At 31.8% G+C, this 24,797-nt stretch overlaps 1 protein-coding gene across 1 annotated transcript in view; it reads left to right on the top strand.

Annotated features, from left to right (window-relative positions):
* The window catches only part of PIEZO2 (piezo type mechanosensitive ion channel component 2), a 271,682-nt gene that overhangs the window by 204,871 nt on the left and 42,014 nt on the right, over nucleotides 1-24,797 (top strand). The window contains exons 29-34 of the mRNA XM_051973830.1: nucleotides 8,729-8,843; nucleotides 10,059-10,118; nucleotides 13,054-13,220; nucleotides 13,643-13,809; nucleotides 20,959-21,126; nucleotides 24,138-24,557. Of these exons, the coding sequence (XP_051829790.1) occupies nucleotides 8,729-8,843; nucleotides 10,059-10,118; nucleotides 13,054-13,220; nucleotides 13,643-13,809; nucleotides 20,959-21,126; nucleotides 24,138-24,557 (1,097 nt within the window). The remainder of the gene's footprint in view (nucleotides 1-8,728; nucleotides 8,844-10,058; nucleotides 10,119-13,053; nucleotides 13,221-13,642; nucleotides 13,810-20,958; nucleotides 21,127-24,137; nucleotides 24,558-24,797) is intronic.

Genomic DNA, 24,797 nt, shown 5'->3' with positions numbered 1-24,797 from the left:
AGAGTAAGACATAGACTCCCAGAACAAAAGACATGGGATAATGCAAGACCAGAACCTAATTCTTTCATAAAAACACCAAGTCACAAAAAGATGCAGAAAAATGAGGGAGAAAAGAACTTGATCATAGAAATTTACTGTAGTGATAAGGAGAATAAAGGTATAAAGTTGAAAGAGGTATCAAAATGACTATATGGGAAACTTAAAAGAAAAATGTAATTCAATTTTAGACCTTAAAAAAATTCCTGGAACAGCTTAAGAATGATTTTCAAAATCAAATTAGAGAAGAAAAATTGAAAAAATAAAAGAGAGTAATGCAAATGAAAAAGCATAGGAATATGTTTAGCATAGGAAAAGATATACAAAAACTTAGTGAAGAAATAGAATTGGCCAAATGGAAATGCAATTACAAAAACTCACTGAAAAAAATATTATTTAAAAATTGGAATTGAACATCAAAGATAAGATAAAAAAAATTTTAAGTTTAAAAGAAAAATGAAGAAAATGGAAATTTCTCATTAGAGAAACAACTGACCTAGGAAAAAAGATCCAGGAAAGATAATATAAAAATTATTGGACTACCTGAAACCATAATTAGAAGGAAAAAAAAGAAAGCCTGGACAACATATTTCCAGAAATTAACAAAGAAAACTGACCTGATATGTTAAAATAAGAAGGCAAAGTAGAAATTTCAAGTATGAAAAAATAAAAAGGTTGAAGTCACCACCAAGAGGAAATCAAGACAGTTGTAAGGTATTATTTTACCCAGTTATTTGGTAGTAAATTTGATAGTCTAGATGAAATGGATGTATATTTACAAAAATATAAATTACCCATATTAACAGAAGTTGAAATAAAATACTTAAGTAGCCCAAACTTAGAAAAAGAAATTGAACAAGCCATCAATGAACTTCCTAAGAAAAATTCCTCAGGACCAACTACATTTGCAAGCAAATTACCCCCAAAATATTTAAAGAACAATTATTGCTAATACCATATAACCTACTTGGAAAATAGGTGAAAAAATTCTATCAAATTCTTCTTGCAACACAATATGGTGCTGATACCAAAACCAGAAAAAAACAAAACAGAGAAAAAAAATTATAGACCAGTCTCCCTAATAAATATTGATGCAAACATTTTAAATAAATTACTAGCAAAGAAGTTGCAATAATACACTAAAAATATATATAGTATGACCAAGTGAAATTTATACTAGGAATGCAGAGCCAATTCAATATTAGGAAAACTATTAGTATAATTAACCACATCAATACTAAAACCAACAGAAAATATATGATTATCTCAATCAATGCAGAAAAAGCTTTGCCAAAAGATAGCAACCATTCCTTTTAAAAACATTAGATAATGGAGCTTACTTTAATATAATAAATGATAATTCTATAAAATCTTCAAGAATCATTATCTGTAATGGGGATATGCTAGAAGCCTCCCCAATGGAAAGGGGGTTTAAGCAAGGATGCCCTCTATTACCCCGATTATATAATATTATCCTACAAATGTTAACTATGGGAATAAAAGAGGAAAATAAACTAAATTAATTAGAATAGACAATGAGGAAACAAAGCTATCACTCTTTAAAGCTAATATTCTTAGAAGTTTCTAGAAAGTCAACTAAAAACTGCTTGAAATAATCAACAACTTTAGTAAAGTTGAAGGACAGAAAATAATCCTACATCAGCATTTCTATATATTACTGACAAAGTCCAAAAGCCATAGACAGAAAGAGATATGCCATTTAAAATAACAATAGAGTTGGGAGTCTGCCTACCAAAACAAACCCAGGAATTATATGAACCTACAAAATGCTTTTCACACAAATAAAGTTAAACAATTGAAAAAATATTGATTGCTCATGGGTAGTTCAAGGCAATATAATAAATATGACAATAAATTTATTCACTGCCATATCAATCAAACTATTAAAAATTGCTTTATAGAAATAGAAATAAAAAACAAAACTTATTTAAAAGAATAAAAGCTCAAGGATATCAAGGGAATGAATTAAGAAAAATATGAAAGAAGTTGGTCTAGTCATACTAGATCTCAAACTGCATTTTAAAGTGGTAATTATCAAAACAATCTGTTACTGGTCAAGATATAGATTGGTGAATTTATTATGTATAAATCGTATTATAATAAGTTACCATAATAATGTGTTACATGATAAACCCAAAGATCCAAGCTTTAGGAACAAAAACAAAACTGCTGGGAAAACTTTAAAACAGTATGGCAGAAATTAGCTTAGAACCCCAACTCACATTGTATATCAAGATAAGATCAAAATAAATATATGATTTACACATAAAGGATATCATAATCAAATAGAAAGAGCATGGAATAGTTTATCTGTCAGATTTAAAGATAAGGGAATGATTTAAGATCAAAGAAGATGTAAAGAGTATTACAAAATGAAAAATAAAAAATTCTGTTTATATAAAATTAAAGTTTTTGCACAAAGAAAACCAATATAAGCAAAATTATAAGGAAAACAGAAAACTGGGCAGGAGGAGTAAATTTTGTAACAAATATATCTTTCCTTAATGTCTCATTTCTCAATAATATAGAGAACTGCATCAAATTTATAAAAATGCCAGTCATTCCTTAACTGATAAATACTCAAAAGATACAAACGGTTTTCAGACAAAGAAATCAAAATTGATCAGAGAAATACAAATTAAAATAACTCTGAGGTATGACTTCCCACCTATGAGATTGGCTAATATAACAGCAAAGAAAAATGTTGGATATTACAGGGGATATGGGAAAACTGGAACACTAATGCATTGTTGATGGAATTGTGAACTGATCCAACTGTTATGTAAAGCAGTTGGAAACTATGTCCAAAAGGCCATAGCCAATATCACACATATCCACATGTGGTACTATTGGGTACAGCAAATGGAGAAGTTTTGAATGGTGTGTTTAAGTTCATTTACCTCAACAGTATACTTTCCAGGATGTCCATATTAAGAAGGAGGTTAACATCCACATTGCCAGAGCTAACTCAGTGTTTGGAAACTTCTGAAAAAAAACTATGAGAAATAAGAGGTATTATATTGACTGTTAGAATCTTTACAAACTGCTAACTCATTAGAGTTGATAGATTATTGATCTGATCTTACAAGAAGATGTTTTGGGTCAGAACCTGAAACAAGGTACTAAGTAGAACTAATTAATAAAGTGTTCATATGGTATTCAGAAAAAGTGATAGACATTCTCAAGATCCCTCTTAAAAACTTATAGTTGGTTGCGTGGTGTGGGAAATATTGTCGTAGGACTGTCCATCATGGCATGACCTCATCAGAAAGGTGCCATGCTCTATGAGCAAAGCAGAATTGAAATAGCTCAAAAAAAAGGGCAAATTTAGAAAATCCATCCCAAATGTTCATATGGACTATCTGTTCTTTACCTGTGGATGAACATTCTGAGCTCATATTGGTCTAATCAGTCATAGTAGGTTACACTGCAACTTAACTTTAATGTAGATTGTCATTTTGATCTTCTAAGAACAAAGGACAGTAACCAACCAACCTTTGATCCAGCAATATACCTATTGGCGTATATCCCAAAGACATGAATATATCTCAAAGACATCCAAAAAGAGGGAAAAGAACTATTAATATAAAAATATTTATAGTCGTTTGTGTGGGGGTGCCTAAGAACTGAAAATCAGATATGTTCTTCAATTAGGGAATAGCTAAACTGTGGTATTTAATTATAATGGAATGTTATTATGCTATAAGAGATGACAATCTGAATACTTTCAGGAAAATCTGGAAAGAGTTACATAAACTGAAGTCATAGTTCATGATGCATAGTTAAGTGAACAGAAACAGTAAAAGAAATATTATCATCTGATGAAGAATTGTGAATGATTTAGCTATTCTCAGCAATACAATGATCCAAGACAATCTCAAATGACAAATCATGAAGTATGATGATCTCCCTTCAGAGAAAGAATTGATATTGATTTTCCATATGAACTTTGTTGTTATTTTTTCTAGGTCATCAAAATAATTTTGTGGGAGTCTGAATCGTATAGCGCTAAAGAAATAGATTAGTTTAGGTAGTATTGTCATCTTTATTATATTTTCTCACCCAATCCAAGAGCATTTAATATTTTTCCAGTTGATTAGATCAGACTTAATTTGTGTGGAAAATGTATTGTAGTTTTGCTCATAAAGTTTCTGATTTTCCCGTAGCAGATAGATTCCTAAATATTTTATACAATCAGTAGTTACTTTAAATGGAATTTCTCTTTGTAACTCTAACTGTTGGGTTTTATTAGTGATATATAAGAATGCTGATGACTTATGTGGGTTTATTTTGTATCCTGCAACTTTGCTAAAGGTATGGATTGTTTCTAATAACTTTTTAGTAGAGTCTGTAGGGTTCTCTAAGTATATCATCATATCATCAGCAAAGAGTGATAATTTGGTTTCCTCATTGCCTATTCTTATTCCTTTAATCTCTTTCTCAACTCTTATTCCCAAAGTTAGCATTTCTAATACAATATTAAATAGTAACAGTGATAGTGGGCAACTTTGTTTCACTCCTGATCTTATTGGAAATGGTTGCAGTTTGTCCCCATTACATATGATGCTTACTGCTGGTTTTAAATAAATGCTACTGATTATTTTAAGGAAAAGTCCATTTATTCCTATACTCTCAAGAGTTTTTAATAGGGATGGATGTTGGATTTTATCAAATGCTTTTTCTGCATCTATTGAGATGATCATATAGTTTTTGTTAATTTGATTATTAATATGGACAAGAATTGATATTGATTGAACATAAACTGTAGCATGCTACTTTTCACTTTATTTTTTGTCTTATTATACAAAATGACTAATATGGAGATGTTTTACATAATTGCACATGTATAATCCATATTTGTTCATACTCTCAGGGAAGGGGGAGGACAGTAAGAGAAAGAGGAATAGAATTTGGAAATCAAAACTAAATAAAAATATTATTTAAAAAAAAAAAGAAGTACATAGAACAGACACCTGTTCTTTATAATTGCTTTAGACAATTTAAACAAAGTCCTATTTTGAAATTGTAAGAGTCAGTCATAATAATCAACAAGTCCACAGTCATGTGGTTGTCAAGCAAAGAATCGTGTTAATGTTAAAGTAGTTTTGCCATTATTTTCAGTGATATTACTACCAATGAAAAGAGTCAAGAATATTGTATTTTTCTGCTATACTACATTTCCTTTTTAAAGCTGCTATCCTGAGGAGTTCTGTCTCTTCTATATAAACCAATATCTTCTGTATAAGACAATAGAGTGTATATCTAATTACTTTGGTGTTATTGAGATTTCACAAGCATAATCATAAGAAAGTTTTATTTTATGAATTACCCACACATTTTGGCATGACACTTGTAATAACAACATTTGTCATTGTGCTAGAAATATACAATGCCCTGCATTAGGTCACGACTGGAGAAGTAAGGACAGTGTAAATCTGCTAATTACATCTTTCTAGGTAACTAAGTTCCTGTCTTAATAAGAAAGAAAGAAAGAAAAAAAAAGCTGAGTTCTGAGTAGTAATATGTATGCCTCTATGCTTTCTGTGTCTTAAAAAAATGCTACATTATCTCTTTTTGCATATGCATGGATAGCTTTTATGCTAAATAATAATGATGCATTTTTGTTTATTTTTATTCTAACATGATTTCTAATACTAACTCTCATTAGCTACATAGAAAAAGAAATGAATTGTCTTGACTGTTTTTAATGGTGTATATGCATGACATTAAGCATATTGTTTTTAATTCTAATTTATAAATTGATCACACCTCTAATGGCATGGTATTGAAAATTGTCACTTTTCTCTAAAGATAACATGGCAATAGATATAAGTTCACATGGAAGTTTTGTATTGAAATAATTATTTTGTTTTTTCTACTAATTATTTTCACTTTGTCCTTCTTTGTAGAGAGCTATTGGGAAGTTTGCATCAGCCATTTTAGCCTTGCCAAAATCTGTCATTAAACTTCCCAAAACTATTCTTCAGTACTTAATCAGAGCTGCAAAGGTATTTTGATATTTCACTGACATGTAGTAATTCCTCTTTTTTTTAGGAATTTAGTCAAATATATTCCATTGCCCTATATCTGCATTTTCCCTTCTCCATAAATAATGAACTTAACAATAATATTGGAAATTATTGTGCTAATTTTCCCAAAATGAGTTCTCTCAAGTGATATACCTATCATGATTTTTTTTTGTCTTTGTATAAAGCTGGAATATATCAAGAAATGGAAAGAGAAAATGCAGATATCCATATTTTTCTAGCCTTTTGATAATATTGCATAAGCCACATCTGGCTGATAGAAAGGTCACATTTGGCTGCATGTATCAGTTACAAGGCATAAAAAGTATGGTCATCTTTCTCAGAAGCTGGTAAATGTGTCTGGAATGCTACTAAATGCTACTAAGGCACAAATTTTGTCCAGATCTTTTTTCTGGCTCCGTAAACTTTTAATCTCAATATTCATGGTTCAGACTTCATTTTTCCTTTATTGTCTTTAAATTCATCATACCTTCTCTTAACAACTGTAGGCTTGATAAATTACTTTTAATTCCCCATGACCCATAAGTTCAATGAGTCCTTTTTAAAGTCAGGATCGAATAGATAATTTATTGATGCATCCTAAGCACAAATGTTGACAAGATCACCTGTGTAGCCCATTGTAAACACTCATTCATTTTTGTTATTTAACAGAGAACTTAATTTGAGATTATGGTCTGATATAAGCCTCTCTCTCTTTCTCTGGATTTCAGTTTCCCCATTTCTATAAGAGAGGAGTTAAACAAAATTATCTCTAGGATTGAGATCTTATTTGAATGTAATAATCTCTATTACAGTTATGATGCTGATTTTGTGTTTTTAATATTGAAATCCTTTATTTTGATGCTTATGAGTTTGTCAGTAAGTAAAACTTAAAACAGTCAATCTAAAAAATTTTATTAAGTGCCTAGTATATGACAACCATTGTGCTAGGTGCTGGGGATACCAATACATTGAATACAACAATCCCTACCCACAAAGATTATACATTCTGACCAATCCTCTCCTTTATCACTTCATCTTCTTTCTCTATTTCTTCTTCCCACTTAAAGCAGGTACTGAATCTCAACTCAAAGCCCCAGTTTTCCTTAAGTTGAAGCCTCTAGGTAGTAACATGAGAATTAGGTGTTCCACTTTATTAATTCTGTAAGTCTGAAGTGGTATGGACTGGTTTATTTACATTGACAGAAACTTAAATTTATTATCCTCATTTTCTTATTTAAACCTTATCATTTAAATACCAGTTCACTTGCATTAAAAAAGAACAGTTTTAGAATAGAATATTTTCTTGCCTACTAAGTTTTTTATTTGGTATAAAAGCAAATATTATATTCATTTTTTGTCCCTAAGATTCACATTTCTATAAATTAAAAAAAAAGAAAAAGAAAATTTTCTCCTTAGCCAAACAGTTCTCATGTTTATATTCCTGAAGTACCTAGGTTCACCTTATACACCTGAACCTATAATTCAAAATGTTCATTTATGATGTATTTCCTAACAACAAACACTGTCCATTATATGATACTTTTATATTACAAAACACTTGGTGTAGCTTTTGTTTATCTTATCTAATTTGATCTTCACAGCAAAACTGTTTGATCCATTAGGTACCTAAAGGAGAAAGAACAAAATATTTATTGATTTAAAAGAAAATCCACAAACCAAACTTTTTTTCTTCTTCTTCTATAATCCAGCTTCCCTGAGACCCAGGTGTATCCATAGTGCATGAAGGCATGCTTGCTTGGCTTGTGATAGCTGGATATCTGTAGAGACTGGCTTTTTCTTCTGCATGAATGCCATAAATTCATGCTGATAAGAGTTCTATTCAAGATCTCTTGTGTCTTTTTATCTTCCATGTCTTCACATTAAGGATTAATGTTTTCAGCTCTGAATAAAAATTATAAGTCACCCAACTGATATATTTCAGACTGTCTTGAAATAACTTATTAAGCTTGTTAGTTTCTAGTTCACATCAGCTTGGTGATACTGGGGATAAAATGATTATATGTATTTATGTATGTGTATGTCTGTGTATCTACACATGCATAATTATATATAATTCTACTGTTTTACTTTAACAACAACATCTGGTATACTGTTGGTAAAATTCAACTATTGTCTGCTGATAGGACTTATTACAGGTACCTAAAACTAATTTTTTAAAAGTCAGTGAAAGCACTGGAAATAGTCCATTTATCTGTGATATATGGAGAAAAAAAGGGAAAGTGATTGTCAGTCAGATTTGCAAAGTTTTGTCTCATTGTAAAACAGAAGTGACAGAAATAAGATTATGACAAATGAGCATCCTGGTGATGGTCAAGGAGCATGGGAAAAGTGGTGGCATGTACCTTAAATTCACTGCATGCATTTTTCTGAGTTCTTGTGAAATGTGTTCTTTCTTCCACTGTTTTCATATTTAGTTTTATACTAATGAAAATGGCACAGGCAAACGTAGCTGGCCTGGGTAGATAGAGGATGTGATGTTGAGTTGGATTTGGGTTGGAAATGTGCTCATACCTGCAGATGCAAATGTATCCCTGTTGAAATTCCTAGTTATGAAGCACTTCACTATTTACCTTAATGATATAAAAAAACTGAAAAAAACTGAATAATGTTGTTCTCTCTAGTTTGTTTATCAGGCCTGGATAACTGATCCCAAAACAGCTCTCCGACAGAGAAGAAAGGAAAAGAAAAGGTCTGCAAGAGAAGAGCAAAAACGTAGGAGGAAAGGATCTGGAGAAGGTGTATATTATTTTCTGTTGCTTTTAGAAATTATTAGTACTTTCTTTGCTTTCATAAAATATGAAGATAATCTAAAGAAGACATAAGGTTACTAAAAATAAAATTTAAAGCCAAAAAAAAAAAGAACAGTTTTTTTTTTCTCAGTACTTTTCCTTAGCTTCTTGAATAGAACCACCACATAGAAAACCTAAAGACTAAGATTACATAAATATTGGAAGGAAAAAAGGAAGGAAGGAAGCAAGGAAGGAAGGAAGGAAGGAAGGATGGAAGGAAGGAAGGAAGGAAGGAAGGAAGGAAGGAAGGAAGGAAGGAAGGAAAAAAAAGAGAGAGAAGGTGAGAAGGAATGAAGGGGAGAAAGGGAAAAGAAGGGAAAGAGGAAAGAAGGGGAAGGGGAAAAGAAGGAAAAGGGGAAGAGAAGAGAAAGGAAAGAAAAAGAAGGAAAGGAAAATGAAGGGAAGGGAAGAGAAGGAAAAAATAAATGAAGCACGTATCATCATGTCAAATACTTTATAAGTACTATTAAACTTATTAAAGACTCAGCTTTGCATACCTCCATTATGCAGAAATAAAGAACAGGCTGCTTCTTTATTAAAGAACATTTTATTTCTTTATTTAAAGAAAGATATGGCTTCTATTTAGTAGAAATTTATGCTTACAAATATAAAAATAGAGTAGATGAGACAAACACTTAATGGAGATATAATTTCTAATTATATATTATACCTTATATAGGTAGCAGTAAGTATTTACAAAAAAGAAGTTACACCTTGATGATATATACAATGATTAAATTCTTAGTAATTATTATAAAAGGCAAAGGAAATAAATTTTATTAAATAATATTAGTGTTTTCAAATGTGATTTTTAAATAATTTAACAGGAAAGAAAAAAGGTAATTTATCAAGACATAAGCAGTCTTTTTTCAACAACCCATTCTTTCATTACATAAACATTTGTCAAATACCTGTACAAAGTACTATGTTAAATTCTGTGTGAAATACAAAAAATAAAAATAAAAGGTAATCTCTTAAATTCAAAGAATGAATGATTGTTTTCTGGGTAAAGGGGAACTGAATTTGAAAAATCTTTGCTGTTTCTTGGAATTGTTGCTTCGGAGAATATGCTGTATTTAATGTTGAAATCAACTTTATTGCAGAATAGGATTTTAATCAATTTAAAATATTAACTCCTCTTTACCTAATGTCAATTTGGCAGGTCCTGTGGAATGGGAAGACCGAGAAGATGAACCATTAAAAAAGAAATCTGATGGTCCAGGTAAATCAACAATGACAAAAATAACATTTAAATTCAATCCATAGGAGATGCTATTTTCAATCATCATTAATGGTCAGGTTACATGATGACACTATCTACAACTTTTTATTGAATGCTGCTTCTGGAAGAATTTCTGACATAACTTTTTCCTTTGTATAATCATCACTGCTGTAAATTATTATTGATTCCTAAAATTAGACTTTAAGTTAACTTTTATATTACTGGACTAAAAAACATAGTTGATTGTGGCTCAATTTTCCAAAGTATATCAATGTCCAAAGATAGAAAATTCTAATGAAACCACATAAGGATTCAAATCTTAAATCTATAAACAGCTTATAAAAAGAAACAAAGAAAAATGGAATAAGTCAGTGTATTAGTGTGAAACTAGGACTGTTCCCCACTCTTAAAAAAGCACATTACAATCCACATTATTAAATAACTAACCATATCTGCTAAATTGTTATTATTTTCTATATTTTACAGTGACAAAAACCTTATGCATAATTTTAAACAATCCATGAGGTTTTTATATTTTTTTAAGACAAGAATGTACAAACTTTCATGGATAACTGACATCTTCTGGCTCCAAATGAAACTGTCTCCCCTAAATATATATATTTTAAAAAGCAGCATTTATTTTATGGCACTACTCTGTATTAGCACCATGTATTATAGTTGGATATGCTTATGCAATGATAATGATAAATTTCTTCTAAATTGTATTCATTTTTATTTTTAGAAATCACAATAGTGTAGAATTCATTATAATGTATGACTTTATTAAACAAAATTGAATGTCTCCCCAGTTACAACATGTCTCATGAAATGTAGATTAAACATTTTAACAGATTTGTAATCTCATCAGTGTGGGGACTCTGTCCGCCTCTACTCACTTAATGTGATTCCTATCCATATCTACTGTGGTTTAGCCCTACCTCAGAATACTGCAATATATCAAGCCCAGGGTTTCAATGTAATGACATACTTGTGAACCATAAAATGAGAAAGAAAGAAAGAGAGAGAGAAAGAGAGAGAGAGAGAGAGAGAGAGAGAGAGAGAGAGAGAGAGAGAGAGAGAGAAAGGAGGGAGGGAAGAGGGAAGGAAGAGAGGGGGAAGGAGGAAAGAAACAAAGAAAAAAAGACAAAGAACTTTTCTAAATTTAAAAAAATGCCAATGATTTTTTAAAACTGACCTGATAGAAACTGACCATGCTAAATCAGAAAGATGTTCTGAAGGGCAATGGAACAACCTCCTATATCATAACCCGTGGGTTGGTCCTTTTATGCTACAAATGGCAAACGAGGCAAATCAATGATAATCCCTAGAATTCTCCTTACTTCTTTAACAGGAAATAAGCTCCACCCTACATTTTAAAAAGTATTTCATTATTATACCACAAATTCTCCAGAACCCTATAACAGACCTAAAGATAGAAGGTATCATAGAGACCATAGAATCAAGCCCTCAAATTTTACAAATGAGTAAGTTGAATTTAGAGAAGTTAAGGACTTGTTCAAAGTCATATAGCCAATAAATGAGTGGCAAATTTTGAAACTGGGTTCTCTCATTCCAGAGCAAATACACTTTTATTTATGCTAGAGGCTTCTTATGAAGATTCTTCTATGTTTTGATAACCAGTACAGCAAAAAATCTACCCACCAGCTTATATTTGTTTTTGCTATATAATAAGCCTCCTTCCTTTCATAATAATAATAACAATATCAACATTTATAATGTCTGCCATGTTCCAGGCAGTGTGCTAAGCAATTTACAAATATTATCTCATTTTATCCTCACAAAAATCCTGTGAAGTAGGCACTATTATTATCTTCATTTTACAGACAGGAAAACAGGCAGTTAAAGGTTAAGTTACTTGCTCAGGATCACAAAATTATTAAGTTTCTGAGGCTGGATTTGAACTCAGGTCTTCCCAACTCCATGACACAAACTCTATCACTGTACTACTTTACCTAATCCTAATGAGATACAATGCCAATTAATGTGAATACTTCCTTCAGCTATCAGATCACAAACTATGCTTGTTTTCTCATTCTGTCTGATTCTTGCTTTCTAATAAAACCCTAAGAGAAAGTCCCACATTTCAGGGGGTTCTAGTAGAATTTACTGAGTTGCCCCTATATTTCTAGTCTTATCTAACAGAACTCATGGGATCCTGGAAGCATTAATAAAGGAGGTATGTTAATTTTTCAATCATGATTGATTCTTTGTGACCTCATTAAGGGTACTAGAACTTATCAAAGTTACTAGCATGGCTAGCTATTTCCTTTTCCAATTCATTTTACAAATGAGGAAACTAAGGCAAACAGGGGTAAGGTCTTGCCCAGGGTCACATAACTAGTCTGAGACTGGATTTGAATTTGGGTCCTCCTGACTCCAGGAGCTCTAGCTCTATTCACTATGCCACCTAAGTGCCCATTCATAAAAAGCTGGAAGACAGCTAAGAGATCACTTAATTCAATCCCTTCATTTTATACAAAAGGAAATTAAGATGCAGAAAGATCCCCCTTCATTTTATAGCTGGTAAGAAGCAGAGTGAAGCATTCCAAATAACTTGTTCTTGTATTCTACATGCTAGAAAAATTGAACTGCTTCCTGTCCTCCCATTCTTTCCCATCTTTTTGTCCTTATTCATATCATACTGCAAGCCTGCAATGGTCTCTTTTCCTCTCCCTCTAATCTTTCATTCTTTCAAGAACTATCTAAAGTATTAATCTCTCCTGTACCGTTTCCATATTTTCTTTTATACCAAGGTTATTTCGATATATCTTCTACCCTGCCCCAACCCACTAATTAGTTTGAAAGCTCTTTACCCCAGGCTCTGCATATCCTTAATACCTAGTTCAGAGTAATTAATAGATACATTATAAATGTTTATTAAATAATTTTAAATTGTTGCATTTTATCCTGCCAGATAATATCATCAAAAGGATATTCAATATTTTAAAGTTTACCTGGGTCCTGTTTTTGGCATCAGTGGATAGTTTTACAACTTGGCTTAATTCAATTTCACGAGAGCACATAGACATATCTACAGTACTAAGAATTGAGCGATGCATGCTGACCAGAGAAATTAAAAAGGTAAGACTATTGATACCATTCTCTTCTCTTTTCATTCACAAAACTTGAAGAATGAATTGTTTCTAAAGGAAGATGACATACTATCCTTTTGTCCAGAAAAATCAATCCCAATCCACATACAAGAAGATCTCACATTCAGAAATAAAATAAAAAATAGTCACAAGAATTCTGACTGCAACATAGAATTGTGCCAACTACAAGTTGGGGTTTGATAGATTTAACTATGATTTCATGTGTTGTGCCTGAAATGAATCATAACAAAGGTGCTATATTTGTCTCGAAAAGCAAGTAGTTAAAGCTGAGAACTAAAAATGGTGAATCTATATAAGATGTATAGAAAGTACACAACTGAATTCTGAGAATCGACCAGACCAGGAGCTAGAGAAATCTTTCATTCTCTGCTGACTTCTGCTTTTCTTTAGGGTAATGTTCCAACTCGGGAAAGCATCCATATGTACTATCAGAATCACATTATGAATCTTTCTAGAGAGTCAGGACTGGACACAATTGATGAAAACCCTGGTGCTTCTTCAAGCTTAAAAACAGCCCAACGGATGGATAGCTTAGATTCTCATGACAGTATTTCCAGGTATTTCATTTTTTAAACAATAATTTTTCTCAATTTATAAAGCCCAGCATTTTAAGAGAAACTAATTGCATGAAAGGAGTGTTAATCACAAAATTTTAAGTGACTTTTCACTGTCCTATCCTTGTACCAATAATAAGATAAAAGTTTTTTTCTGTCCTGTTCAGCCATAAGTAAAAGAAAATGTCATAGTCAAATAATTAGAAATATCTGCAAGAATTTGATGTAAATTATACCTTTCTTTTAAACTATTTTATTGTCTTTTTTCCACTATTGCTATTTCTTCTCAATGATCCACTCCCAGATAGGACTCTTTCTTGTAGAAAACACATATAGTCAAGAAAGCAAATCAACACTATTGACCTTGTTTGAAAATATATGGCAACAGCTACAAGTATAGTCTTCTATCTCTACCAAGAGACAGGAGGCATATTTTGTCACTATCTCTGAAGTTACTCAAACACTTCATTTTTCAGAGTCCTTGAAATCTTTCAATATTGTTTTCCTTTACTTTACTGATATTTATATTCATTTCCTAGATGTAAATTAGAAGCATCAAGCTAAGAATTCCTGATAATGGCAAGGTCTGCCATTTGAACAATGATTGAACTTCCATAACTTCCATTTGGAATTAAAGCATTTTGTGTGTATAATGTTCCTGCAGTTTCCTTTCTTCTTAAATGTATAATAGTAATTGCTAATAATGTATTAAAAGTAATACTTTTGGATCCTATCAATGTCTGTTTCAATGCAAGTCTAAAGAATTATCCAGATAATTGAGCTCATTTTCAAAAAAAAAAATGCTTTTGAGAAAAATTTATTAATTATCTTATGTGATAATCTTTGTCTTCTTCAGCTATCACTTAATTTGTTATCTGCACACAATTTTTCCATTTTCACATGTAAAAGTTTTCTCAGCTAAGAATATAGAAAAGATCTTTAGAAGATTTTTTCTTTGTATTTTAATTTATTCAGATACAAATGCACAAGTCTACAGATGTCCTCTTCCTGGAATCCTTAAGCACTTTCTAAGGATTTTATGAAAAGAAACAACTAAAATATTTCATAATTGACACATGTGGATATATAAATATGCATACAATTAGTCCATATGCATATACAGATGTACTGTGTATCTATGCACAATTATTTAATTTTGCATACATGTATACATTTGTACATATATATTTATATTTATATATATAATATATGCTGAATATATATATATATATATATATTCATGTGTTTATCTAAAACCCTTCCCTGATACTAAGTTTAAAAGAAACAGGAAGCTAGAATAACAAAAATTAGACATAATAAGACTATAAAATAATTTGACCTGACTTGTAACTAAAGAATATGAGTATTGTTCCTTTTAAAGTAACAATTTTGGGAAACTTTACATTTGAAAAAGTTACTTATTATCCAAAGTATTTCATTTATAGCTAGGACTTACTTGGACAATGGAGACAGTTGAAGTCATTTCCTCAACACTAAACCCCAAAGAGATTATTATTGTGGAATTGTATTTTGAGCAGGCAAAAATTAGATATGCTAAGTGTCAATGAACTATCTGTAATCATTGCTAGGAAAAGCAAATGAGAAACTATATATATAGCATAAACATGCAAATTATGTCATTATTATTATCAGATTGTCGTTTTTTACATTGTTTTAATTGCAACTTGTACATTCATATCTATTCTGCTATTAAATAATTATATGTTGTTGTTTTTTCCCTTGGAACTGATAGATACTTTAAAAAGGCATTATAATAGATTGGTGATTTGGTTTGTTGTGTTGTTTTCTTTGTATCCCCAAATTTGGGGATAAGATGTAACTGCTTTGGAAAAAATTCAGAATTCATCCATTTTTTTCTGTTTATTAAAAACTATAGAATATAAATGCTTGATAGTAACTGTATTAAAGTAGTTATATGTTTACAAGTTATGAATTGGGATATTTTGAGTCACCAGAACAAAATACTCTTTTCATAGAAAATGATAACAAAAATTATAAATTGCCTAATGAAAATGTCTCTTATCTTCCTTTACTTCATCACAAAAACACTCTCCATAAAATTTATTTCAGAAAGGTGAAAATGGAACAATATACATTAGATATACATGTGTGTAGATAGATAGGGGAGAGACAGAGAGACAGAGAGGGAGAAAAAGACACAGAGAGAGACAGAGAGACAGAGACAGAAACAAGGAGACACAGAGACAGGGGTGGGGAGGAGAGGGAGTGAGGGAGATAATAATAGAAAGTATATGAGGGTTTGGGGGGAGGAATTATCTAACACATCTTAGCATCAATCTTATTTGGTGATGTTTTTGCTGCTTTTTGTTTTGATAGACTTAGAGCAAAAAAAAATAATCTTTCAAAAATTTCATAATTACCCTACTTATGCCCTACAGTTTTTGCTCATTAGGACTATCTCCCTAAATGAGGATACCAATGTTTGGTTTGACAATTTTTCTAATTCTATACAATCTCCTCTACATTTGAGATCTTCTCACTGGCCATCTTTTAATTACAGGTAGTTATCTTTGAGAAAGAAAGGGTTTGAGGTGAAATGGAATAGCTGATAGGGTTAACAATCTAAGATTTTGCTAATAAAGGCATCTTGGAATAAACATGTACCCAGCTCTCACCACACATTTCAGGAGGAAGCTGGCATGAAAAGGTGAGCTGATATTCCACACATGCCAGGGAGACAACTATGACTGAAAATAGTATTGTCATTCTTCCAACATTTCAAATTCAAAAAGCCATTCTAATCTGTTCTCTTTTTGACTAAGAACAAATTCATAGACTCTTCTCTTCTGTATCTTTACATATAATTAAGTTGTTTATTAGCTAGTTCATATTGACTTTTAGATTATCCTTTGTTTTTGATGAAAGCATATTTATATAAAAGCCTTTTATACATTTTAAAGTATTGTTTTCTTTCTATGCAGATCTGCTTTATGACCTTTTTTTTTTTTTCTCTAGCAAGGCAACACTATATAAAATCATATATTGGGCAAAAGAATGAGTAGACAAAGTAGCTAAATAAATAAATAAATTTTTTAAATAAATAAATAAAGCAGGCTAAAAATGATTGTGATGATGATGATGCTAGATTACTCTTTCAAAACATTTTATGTAGATTTTTCCTCACAGCAATCCTGTGAGATAAGTGGTATTTGCATTCTCATTTTTACAGTTAAGATAATTAAGTCTCAGAGGATTAAAGCTATTTTTCCAAAGTAATAAAATTAGGAAGAAACCTCAAACCCAGGTCTGTTTATTCAATTCCAGCACTTTCTAATTGTAGTACCTATATTTAAGTATGATTGGTTTCCTTTGGTATCTAATGTACTTTATTTTATACTCTTAAAATATTATTCTAAAAAAAGATCCTCAGGCTTCATGAGACTATTCTCAGAAGAGCAATATGATAGAATGGAAAGAGTAGTAGACAAGGTCTGGGTTCCATTCTTACCTCTGGCAACTACTAGCAATGTGGCCATGGACAAACAGTTCTAACTTCTCTGAATATTTCTTTCTCTTCTATAAAATGTACAAAATAATACCTACATAACTTAATTTTCATAAATTTTGCAAGGATAAAATAAATTAATGTATCATAAAGATCCTTGAAAATTTTTAAATTTTATATAAATGTCAAAAGTATTATTATTGTTGCTATTGTTATTTTCTATATAAATGTTAGAAACTGGCTAATAGGTTTTTTTCTTATTTCATGATATGAAGAATATGGCTAAAATATTTGAAATAAAGTAAACATTACTTTTTTATTCAGATATAGTAGCTAAACTAATTCTTCTCTAAGCTAATACTTAAACAAATTGCAGATTAGAGGATAATACTTAAAATCAATGATTACTTTCCTAGTAGAGAATTTCAAAATGAAACCAAAGAAAATATTCCTATAAAATGTACAATAAGTATGCTAGAATTCAGTAAATTTGGGGAGGAAAGAATTTTAAAAGCTCTCTTGTTACCTATTTATTGTATTTTGCTATACTAACTTTTGCCCCTAATTAGGATTCAATGTAAGCAATGTTGTGTAGAAAATTCCACAAAAAAATTAACATGTTGACATATTGACAAGTGACTTCAACACATGAACTCCACTGTTCATAGTAGAGTCATGTTCCTATTAGTTTGCTTCCAAGAGTACCTCCGAGTTTGAAATACAATGATTTGCCTAGAAGACAGATACCTTAGGACCGTTGAGAATTCTTTGCTTAGAATTATCTTAGAATGTCATTAACATTGAATATTGAAGAATATGAATTTTTTGAATCACTTCAAAGATACCACTAAGATCTCATATGTATATCTAGCTTGGTGGTGATATATTTTTAGAGACTTTTACTTTGGATTTCCTAATAGTGATACTTTATTTCTAATTTCTCATTTGTAGTTTTCAACTCTTCATCCCCCACTATGAGTTTTATTATTGGGATTTATAATAGAATATAATTCTTGAGAGAAGTAAAAAGTCCAGTAATTCAATTGGGTATAAACTACTTCATTCTAATCTAAGTATGTATGTGAACTCATATTTGTATAACACTTCATGTTTTATAAAGCACACAATAATTCTGTAAGATAATAAATGCCAATATTATCCCCATATTAGAGAGGAGAAGACAGTCAAGGAGATTAAATGATTTCCCCATACTCAATAGTAGTCATGAGGAAAATGATAGTTCTTTTCTTCAACTTAAAATATTAGAAACACTTCCTATGTCACTTTCTGGAATATTATTAATTCTCCAAACTAAGCATAGATTTGCTGAGCAACAAGATTCAGTATTCTCAAGGTGAAACTAAACTTAATTATTACAAAGAATTTGACTTTTTGATTGGAGCTAGCAAATTATACGTAGTGAAGCCGAGATTAGAGTTATCCCATAATGGTCCCTTTCTGATACTTGGCTGAAAGCTTCTACAGCTACATTGACCCTAATCCAGGTGGTGATCATATGATTTTGAGAATCCCTTCAATTATTTTATAGTAATTTGAGTGAGTTCTAGCTTTTATGGCAAACTTTTAGGCCTACTTTTTTTTTCCCAATACTGTTTATGAGCAGGGAACTAAGCTTAAGTTCAGTTCCCAGAGTTGTGAGATGCAGTATGATAACGCAATTGGAATTATGAGAGAGAGAAGAGAGAGAGAGAGAGAAGAGAGAGAGAGAGAGAGAGAGAGAGAGAGAGAAGTGTTCTCTTCTTTTATATAATGTATGATGGTTTTCTGGGAGCAGGTTTCTTGGGGAGGTTTTCTGGAGGCAGCCTTAGTTTCAGTTCAAAGTAATAATCATGTCAAATGCAGCCAGAAGTTAAAATCCAGTCCTTTATTGTGTCCTTCCAAGTCTTGACCTTCAGTCCCTAGCTCCCTCTGAATGTCTCCAGCCAGCACAAAGGTGGAATATGGAATGACTCTGTCTCCGCCTCTGAGAGTGGGCTTCTGTGCTTCTGTCTCTGGCCCTGAGAGCTTCTTGCTTATATGCTGTACACTGAGTACACACCAATCATTACATCACTGGGAAACTATTATTTGGTGTAGGATTAAATCAGTGCTAAACTAGATTTAAACATTGTCTCCTCAATTCCACTTAGTACCTTGTTTCAAGTTCTGGCCCATAACATCTCCTTGTAGGATCAGATCAATCATACTGAACCATGCTAAATTAGATAATTATTGTCTCTATCAATTCTAATGACTTAACACTTTGTAAGAATTCCAACAAGAGAGACAGACAGACAGACAGATAGAGACAGAGACAGACAGAGAGACACAGAGAGAGAGAGAGAACAATATGGGCTACTAATAATAGATCTTAGCTTTAAAACTCTTAGTTTACAAGTTATACTGTACCTGTTTTGCACAGTAGGACTGTAGTAAATATTAAATAAGAATTACAATTATTAAGTCCTTCATCCTTCAGAAATCCTTCTTTCCCTGAGTGCTAGGACTGTATGTTCAAGCTGAAAATCTTTTAATTTAAATCTTAATTTGAGTTTCATCTAGAAACTAGATAAAAATGAGGAATAAATATCCTAGGAACTTGTGAAATAATATCATTGTATTTCTTATGTTCCTTGCTTCCATGCTCCTTTCTTTTAACACATCTTCATTGAAATAATATTTTTCTCATAATTCTTATTTTCTTTTTGTCAATCCAGCAGTACCCCCTTCCTGGATTTGAGCTACCTTCCCTATCATTGATCCACCCATGAAAGGAGATAAGGGTTTTAACAAATAAATTCTTTTGGCAATAGCATGTCTTACAAATTTCTGGAAAGGATAAAAGTGAAAAGAAGGGGAAAAAATAAGCAAGAGGAAAAGTTGTTTTGGTTTTTTTTTTTAAATGATTCCTGGTGCTGCTGCATTTCTTTCTCTCTAGAATGGTTTTTAGTTGTACTATTTTCTGATTTATAGATTGTTCATCAGAGTAACATCTGTGACAATACAGTACATTATATCAAATGGAGAATAGTTTGTAAATCCATTTTGTTTCTGATCACCTATAAATATTTCTCTTGCTAATGAATACTTTTAAAAGCTGAATTTAAAAAAATACCATCAGATTCTAATATATAAAGTCTTAAATGAGTAAACAAAATTGCTGCAGTAATGTTACAGCATTTTCATTGGATTAATTTAAGAAAAACTTTAGTTAAAAAACAAAAACTCCATCTAAAATTATACAATTTCCAATATATATGACTTTCTGAAACATTGCAAATCATTTCATTTTCTTGTTCTAGTCAGGGAATGTAGCCCTGTCCCAGGAATAATGATTCAACTACTAATTCAACAATATTCTCTAATTCATTTTTCAAGTATAGTGAATTTATTCAACAAATCCATTCATGACTTCAATGTATTTAGAGCAATAAATGTGCAATGTTTAAAAAGTAATAATAAAAGTAGCCCAGGAACCATTTTTTTTTTCCCTTGATAACTCCAAAGGGGTCCTTATCTTCTCTCAGAATCTTTGTTGTTATTGTCATCATTGTGGTGGTTATGTGTTTTGCTGCATGGCGAGTACATTCATTAATTGATCCATGTGTACATCCATTTATTATTGGTGTTTAACACTGTGTCTTTGTAACTGTTTGCGCTGCTAGCTGCTACACTGAAGCAACCTTGCTGTTCTCAAGGCAGTCCACCCTTGATGATTTAGATGGACGAGAAACTATTCCTAAAACAAGTGAGCGGGCCCGGCCTAGGCTTCGTAAAATGTACAGCATGGATATGTCCTCTTCATCAGCTGACAGTGGCAGTTTAGCATCAAGGTGCTTAACTTGTGCATGCTTCCTTCAGTGATTTTACAACCCTCTTCCTCCTCACCTTTTATTATTTAGGTCTTTGCTCTCATGTGTTGTTGTTTTCTTTTGTTTTAAACTGCATGTTTAACAAAAGCATAGTTACCATCTTTTCAGAAGCTAACATTAATAGTTCTCAAGATCATGATTTGTGAAGTCATTTCTTTGATCCTTATTTTAAAGAATGGGTTTTTTTCTAACTAATTCAACTTTTCCTTCCTTTTAAGATAGGTTAACCGTGAAGTAGCAATTTCTCTCATTGATTTAGAGGCTTGTTTGGGCTACAATAGGAAAGAGAAAGGCATCAGGAAAGGAGATAAACATTTTTGTGATTTGCTCATTCATGTCATTAAGATAAGTTCTGGAAAGGTAACATATTGGGTCATGTTTTAATGGGCCAGGAATAAACCTGTCTAATTCATATGCTTGAATAATATAAAAATCAAAATCTGTTTCATCCTTGTTTTAAAAATAGAGCTTTGTAAGCTGAGAAGGATTAATTGATTTCAGTTTCACATTCCCTAGAACCAGGATACTTGGTGCTAACTTATTTGGTGGTCCAATGTTATTGTTTTTATTGTTATTAGACAATGTTAATTGTTTTTAAAACAAATTTATAGTTTTTATTGCAAGTTAAAAAAATCGATTGCCTTCCAAAATTCAGTAGAAATTGGAGTATGAGAAGGAATCTAAATACCTAAATTTTAAAATGACCTCAAAAAAAAAAAAAGAAAAGAAAAATGGCTTTGTTTATTAAGTACAATATTGTCTGATCCTTGTTTTTTTGGTTTTTTTCTCAAAAAGGAGTTGTATGGTATGGGAATCATTCCATAACATGTTGGCACTTACCAGATCTTAATAGTCAAGGTTCAGCCTAACAGAAGTCAAATCCATCATCCATATTGCCCCCTCATAATACAAATCCAGGGACATTAGGAATGTAGCTGCAGCTATCAAGGGCCACCAAAGTTTGAAGAGGTCCTGGACTAAATCCCATGGTATAAACTTCCCTCAAAGGATGAATCCATTTCCAAGTCCTCCTGGGTAATTCTAGTCTAGTCTGAGGTTAAGTCTTATGAGAGATTCCAATTGATGTATCCCCTTTGACACTTTGGGACAGGTAAATAGTGGTGTATAGAGAGCCCTGGGTTTGGAACTAAGAAGAGTTAACTTTATAAGTTCAAATCCAGCCTCAGACACTTATTAATTAATGTGAGTTGATTATTTAGAAAAACAAAATTCCAAATATCCGTAGACATTCATAAACCATTTGTGCTAGAAAGTACTTTTAAAATCATCTGGTCCAAATCTCTAGGATCTCACAGTTCATAAATAACAAAACTGGTACATTCATTATTCCTAATCCAGTACTCTTTCTACTATATTTTACTGGCTTTCAGTTAGAAATCTGAAGTAGTAAGTATTTTCCTGTAGACCCTAACTCAGTGCTTAATCCTGGCCTTCAATAGGTCTTTGAGCTAACTAGTTCTTAACTCAATTTGAGTAAATTATTTAACCCTGTGTCTCAGTTCTCAATCTGTAAAATAAATTGGAGAAGGAAATGGCAAACCACTCTAATATCTCTGCCAAGAAAATCCTAAGTGGGGTTACAACAGCTAAAACCTAGAGACTTCCCACATCACAGAGACCAGAATCAGAATCCACAAGAATGGTGAAATCCTGAGTACATTTATATTTGGTCTCATCCATTTGTTATTGGTCTCACCCAAATCTTTATCATTTTTTAAAGTAAGAAACAGACCAGGCCAAGGAAAGAAAAAAGGAAATAAATGCTACAGGATAAATGAAGGAAAGGATAGATAAAAGACTCAAAATGAACAGGAAATGGCAAGTGTCAGAAGGAAAAGAAGTTTTACAAGCAACAGAAACCAAACTGAAGAATTAGTGTAGTATTTTAGGAAAAATGTTAATAAAGTAGAGGGTGACTTGGCAAGGACAACTAGTGTGACATGAGAACTAAAAATCAGGCTTTCTTGATTTTTAGCTAAGCTTTCTTCAAGTACTTGAAATATCATCAAGGAGAAGAGGGATTAGACTTTTCTTTGTGCACCCTGAGGACAAGACAAGAAGAAATAAGTGGAAATGACACAAAAGCTATGATAAATTTCAACTCGAGAAGAAAATCTCCCTACTACATAAAATTGTCCCAAAGTAAAATGGACTTTTCCAAGTGATAAAGTATTTCCTATCACTATAAATCTTCAAGCAGAGTCTGAATGACTTATTAAGAGAGATTCTATTAAAATGGAGATTATAAGACCCCAAGGTCCCTTTCTTACTCTGTTAATTCTATAATTCTAAGAATTGGTATAAAAATAGACATCAAATCCCCAAGTGAAGATACGTGTGTGTGTGTGTTTACACACAAATATACATAAATATATAAACTGAAAACCTGAATAAAGAAGTCAATGAAGTTTAGAGTAGTTTGAAGTGCACACACCATTATTTTATTTTAGTTTGGATTATGTTATACCTTCATGACCATCATTTCCATGTGGACTTCTAATGAAATCATTATGTAAGACATATATAAGGCAGAGTATAATTCAGTCAAAATCTTCTAATTAGGACTGGCAAAGTCTCTACTTTCTATAAGCTGTGTATTTTGAAATAAATATATGGGTCAATATTATTTCTTTATCTGGAAGTCAATATTATTCTCTATGTATCATAGGATACTTCGAATGCTTCATTAACAAATGATGCTTATTTTGCATGACCTACTACATTTATTCATTAACTTTGGCATTTGGGAGACAATATTGCCATGTGCATTTTCTACCATACAGGCTTACCAGGATATTGAAATATTGAGGGAAATCGTAATGCATATTTAGAAAAGTGTCTTGCCATTTTTAAAGGGCATCACAGTTTCTTCTCTTCAAATTTGTAGAATTTTGTGAGTAATCACTTTGTTAATCCAAAGTATTTTTTGTACCTTCTCTTCTTCCTAACAGTGAGCCCACCCAGTGTACCCTATTATATTCTCGCCAAGGAACAACTGAAACTATTGAGGAAGTAGAAGCAGAGCAAGAAGAAGAAGTAGTGGGCCCTTTGCCTGAACTAAAAGATGAAGAAGATGATGAGTATGATGAGGACTCAGTGGAGGTGGATCTCACCTCAGATGCTGAGTTGCCACAGTATTCCACTATGGAGACTGTGGATACAATAGATACTGTGGATGGTGATGTAGAGGCTCCACCTTCCTATAGCAAAGCAGTGAGCTTTGAACGCCTCTCCTTTGGCTCCCATGATGCCTCTGATGACAAGAACCATATGGTAGTGAGTCCAGATGATAGCCGGACAGATAAGTCGGAGATAAGCATCCCACTCCCTTTGACACATGAGCTGACAGCTAGTGAACTTCTTTTAAACAAGTAAGAAATCAGAAAACATACAAAACATCATTATTTTTTGAGACTTTCCATCAACTTTACTCTCTAACCAGGCTTCCCTTTCTCACCAGTATCACAAGGGAAATTCTAATAGTTAGATATGGGAACAGTTTCCCAATCACTGCTTTTATAAAAGAGAATGGGAAATGTCAGTACTAGGAGTTTGCCTTCCATAATATTTTCTCTTGAAATATATCCAGTTTGTCCTGATCATGCATGCAA

The sequence above is a fragment of the Antechinus flavipes genome, chromosome 1 (assembly GCF_016432865.1).
Source record: "Antechinus flavipes isolate AdamAnt ecotype Samford, QLD, Australia chromosome 1, AdamAnt_v2, whole genome shotgun sequence".
Classification (NCBI taxonomy): domain Eukaryota; kingdom Metazoa; phylum Chordata; class Mammalia; order Dasyuromorphia; family Dasyuridae; genus Antechinus; species Antechinus flavipes.
Note: the sequence above shows the minus strand (reverse complement) of the source record. Positions and strands in the feature narration are given on the sequence as shown.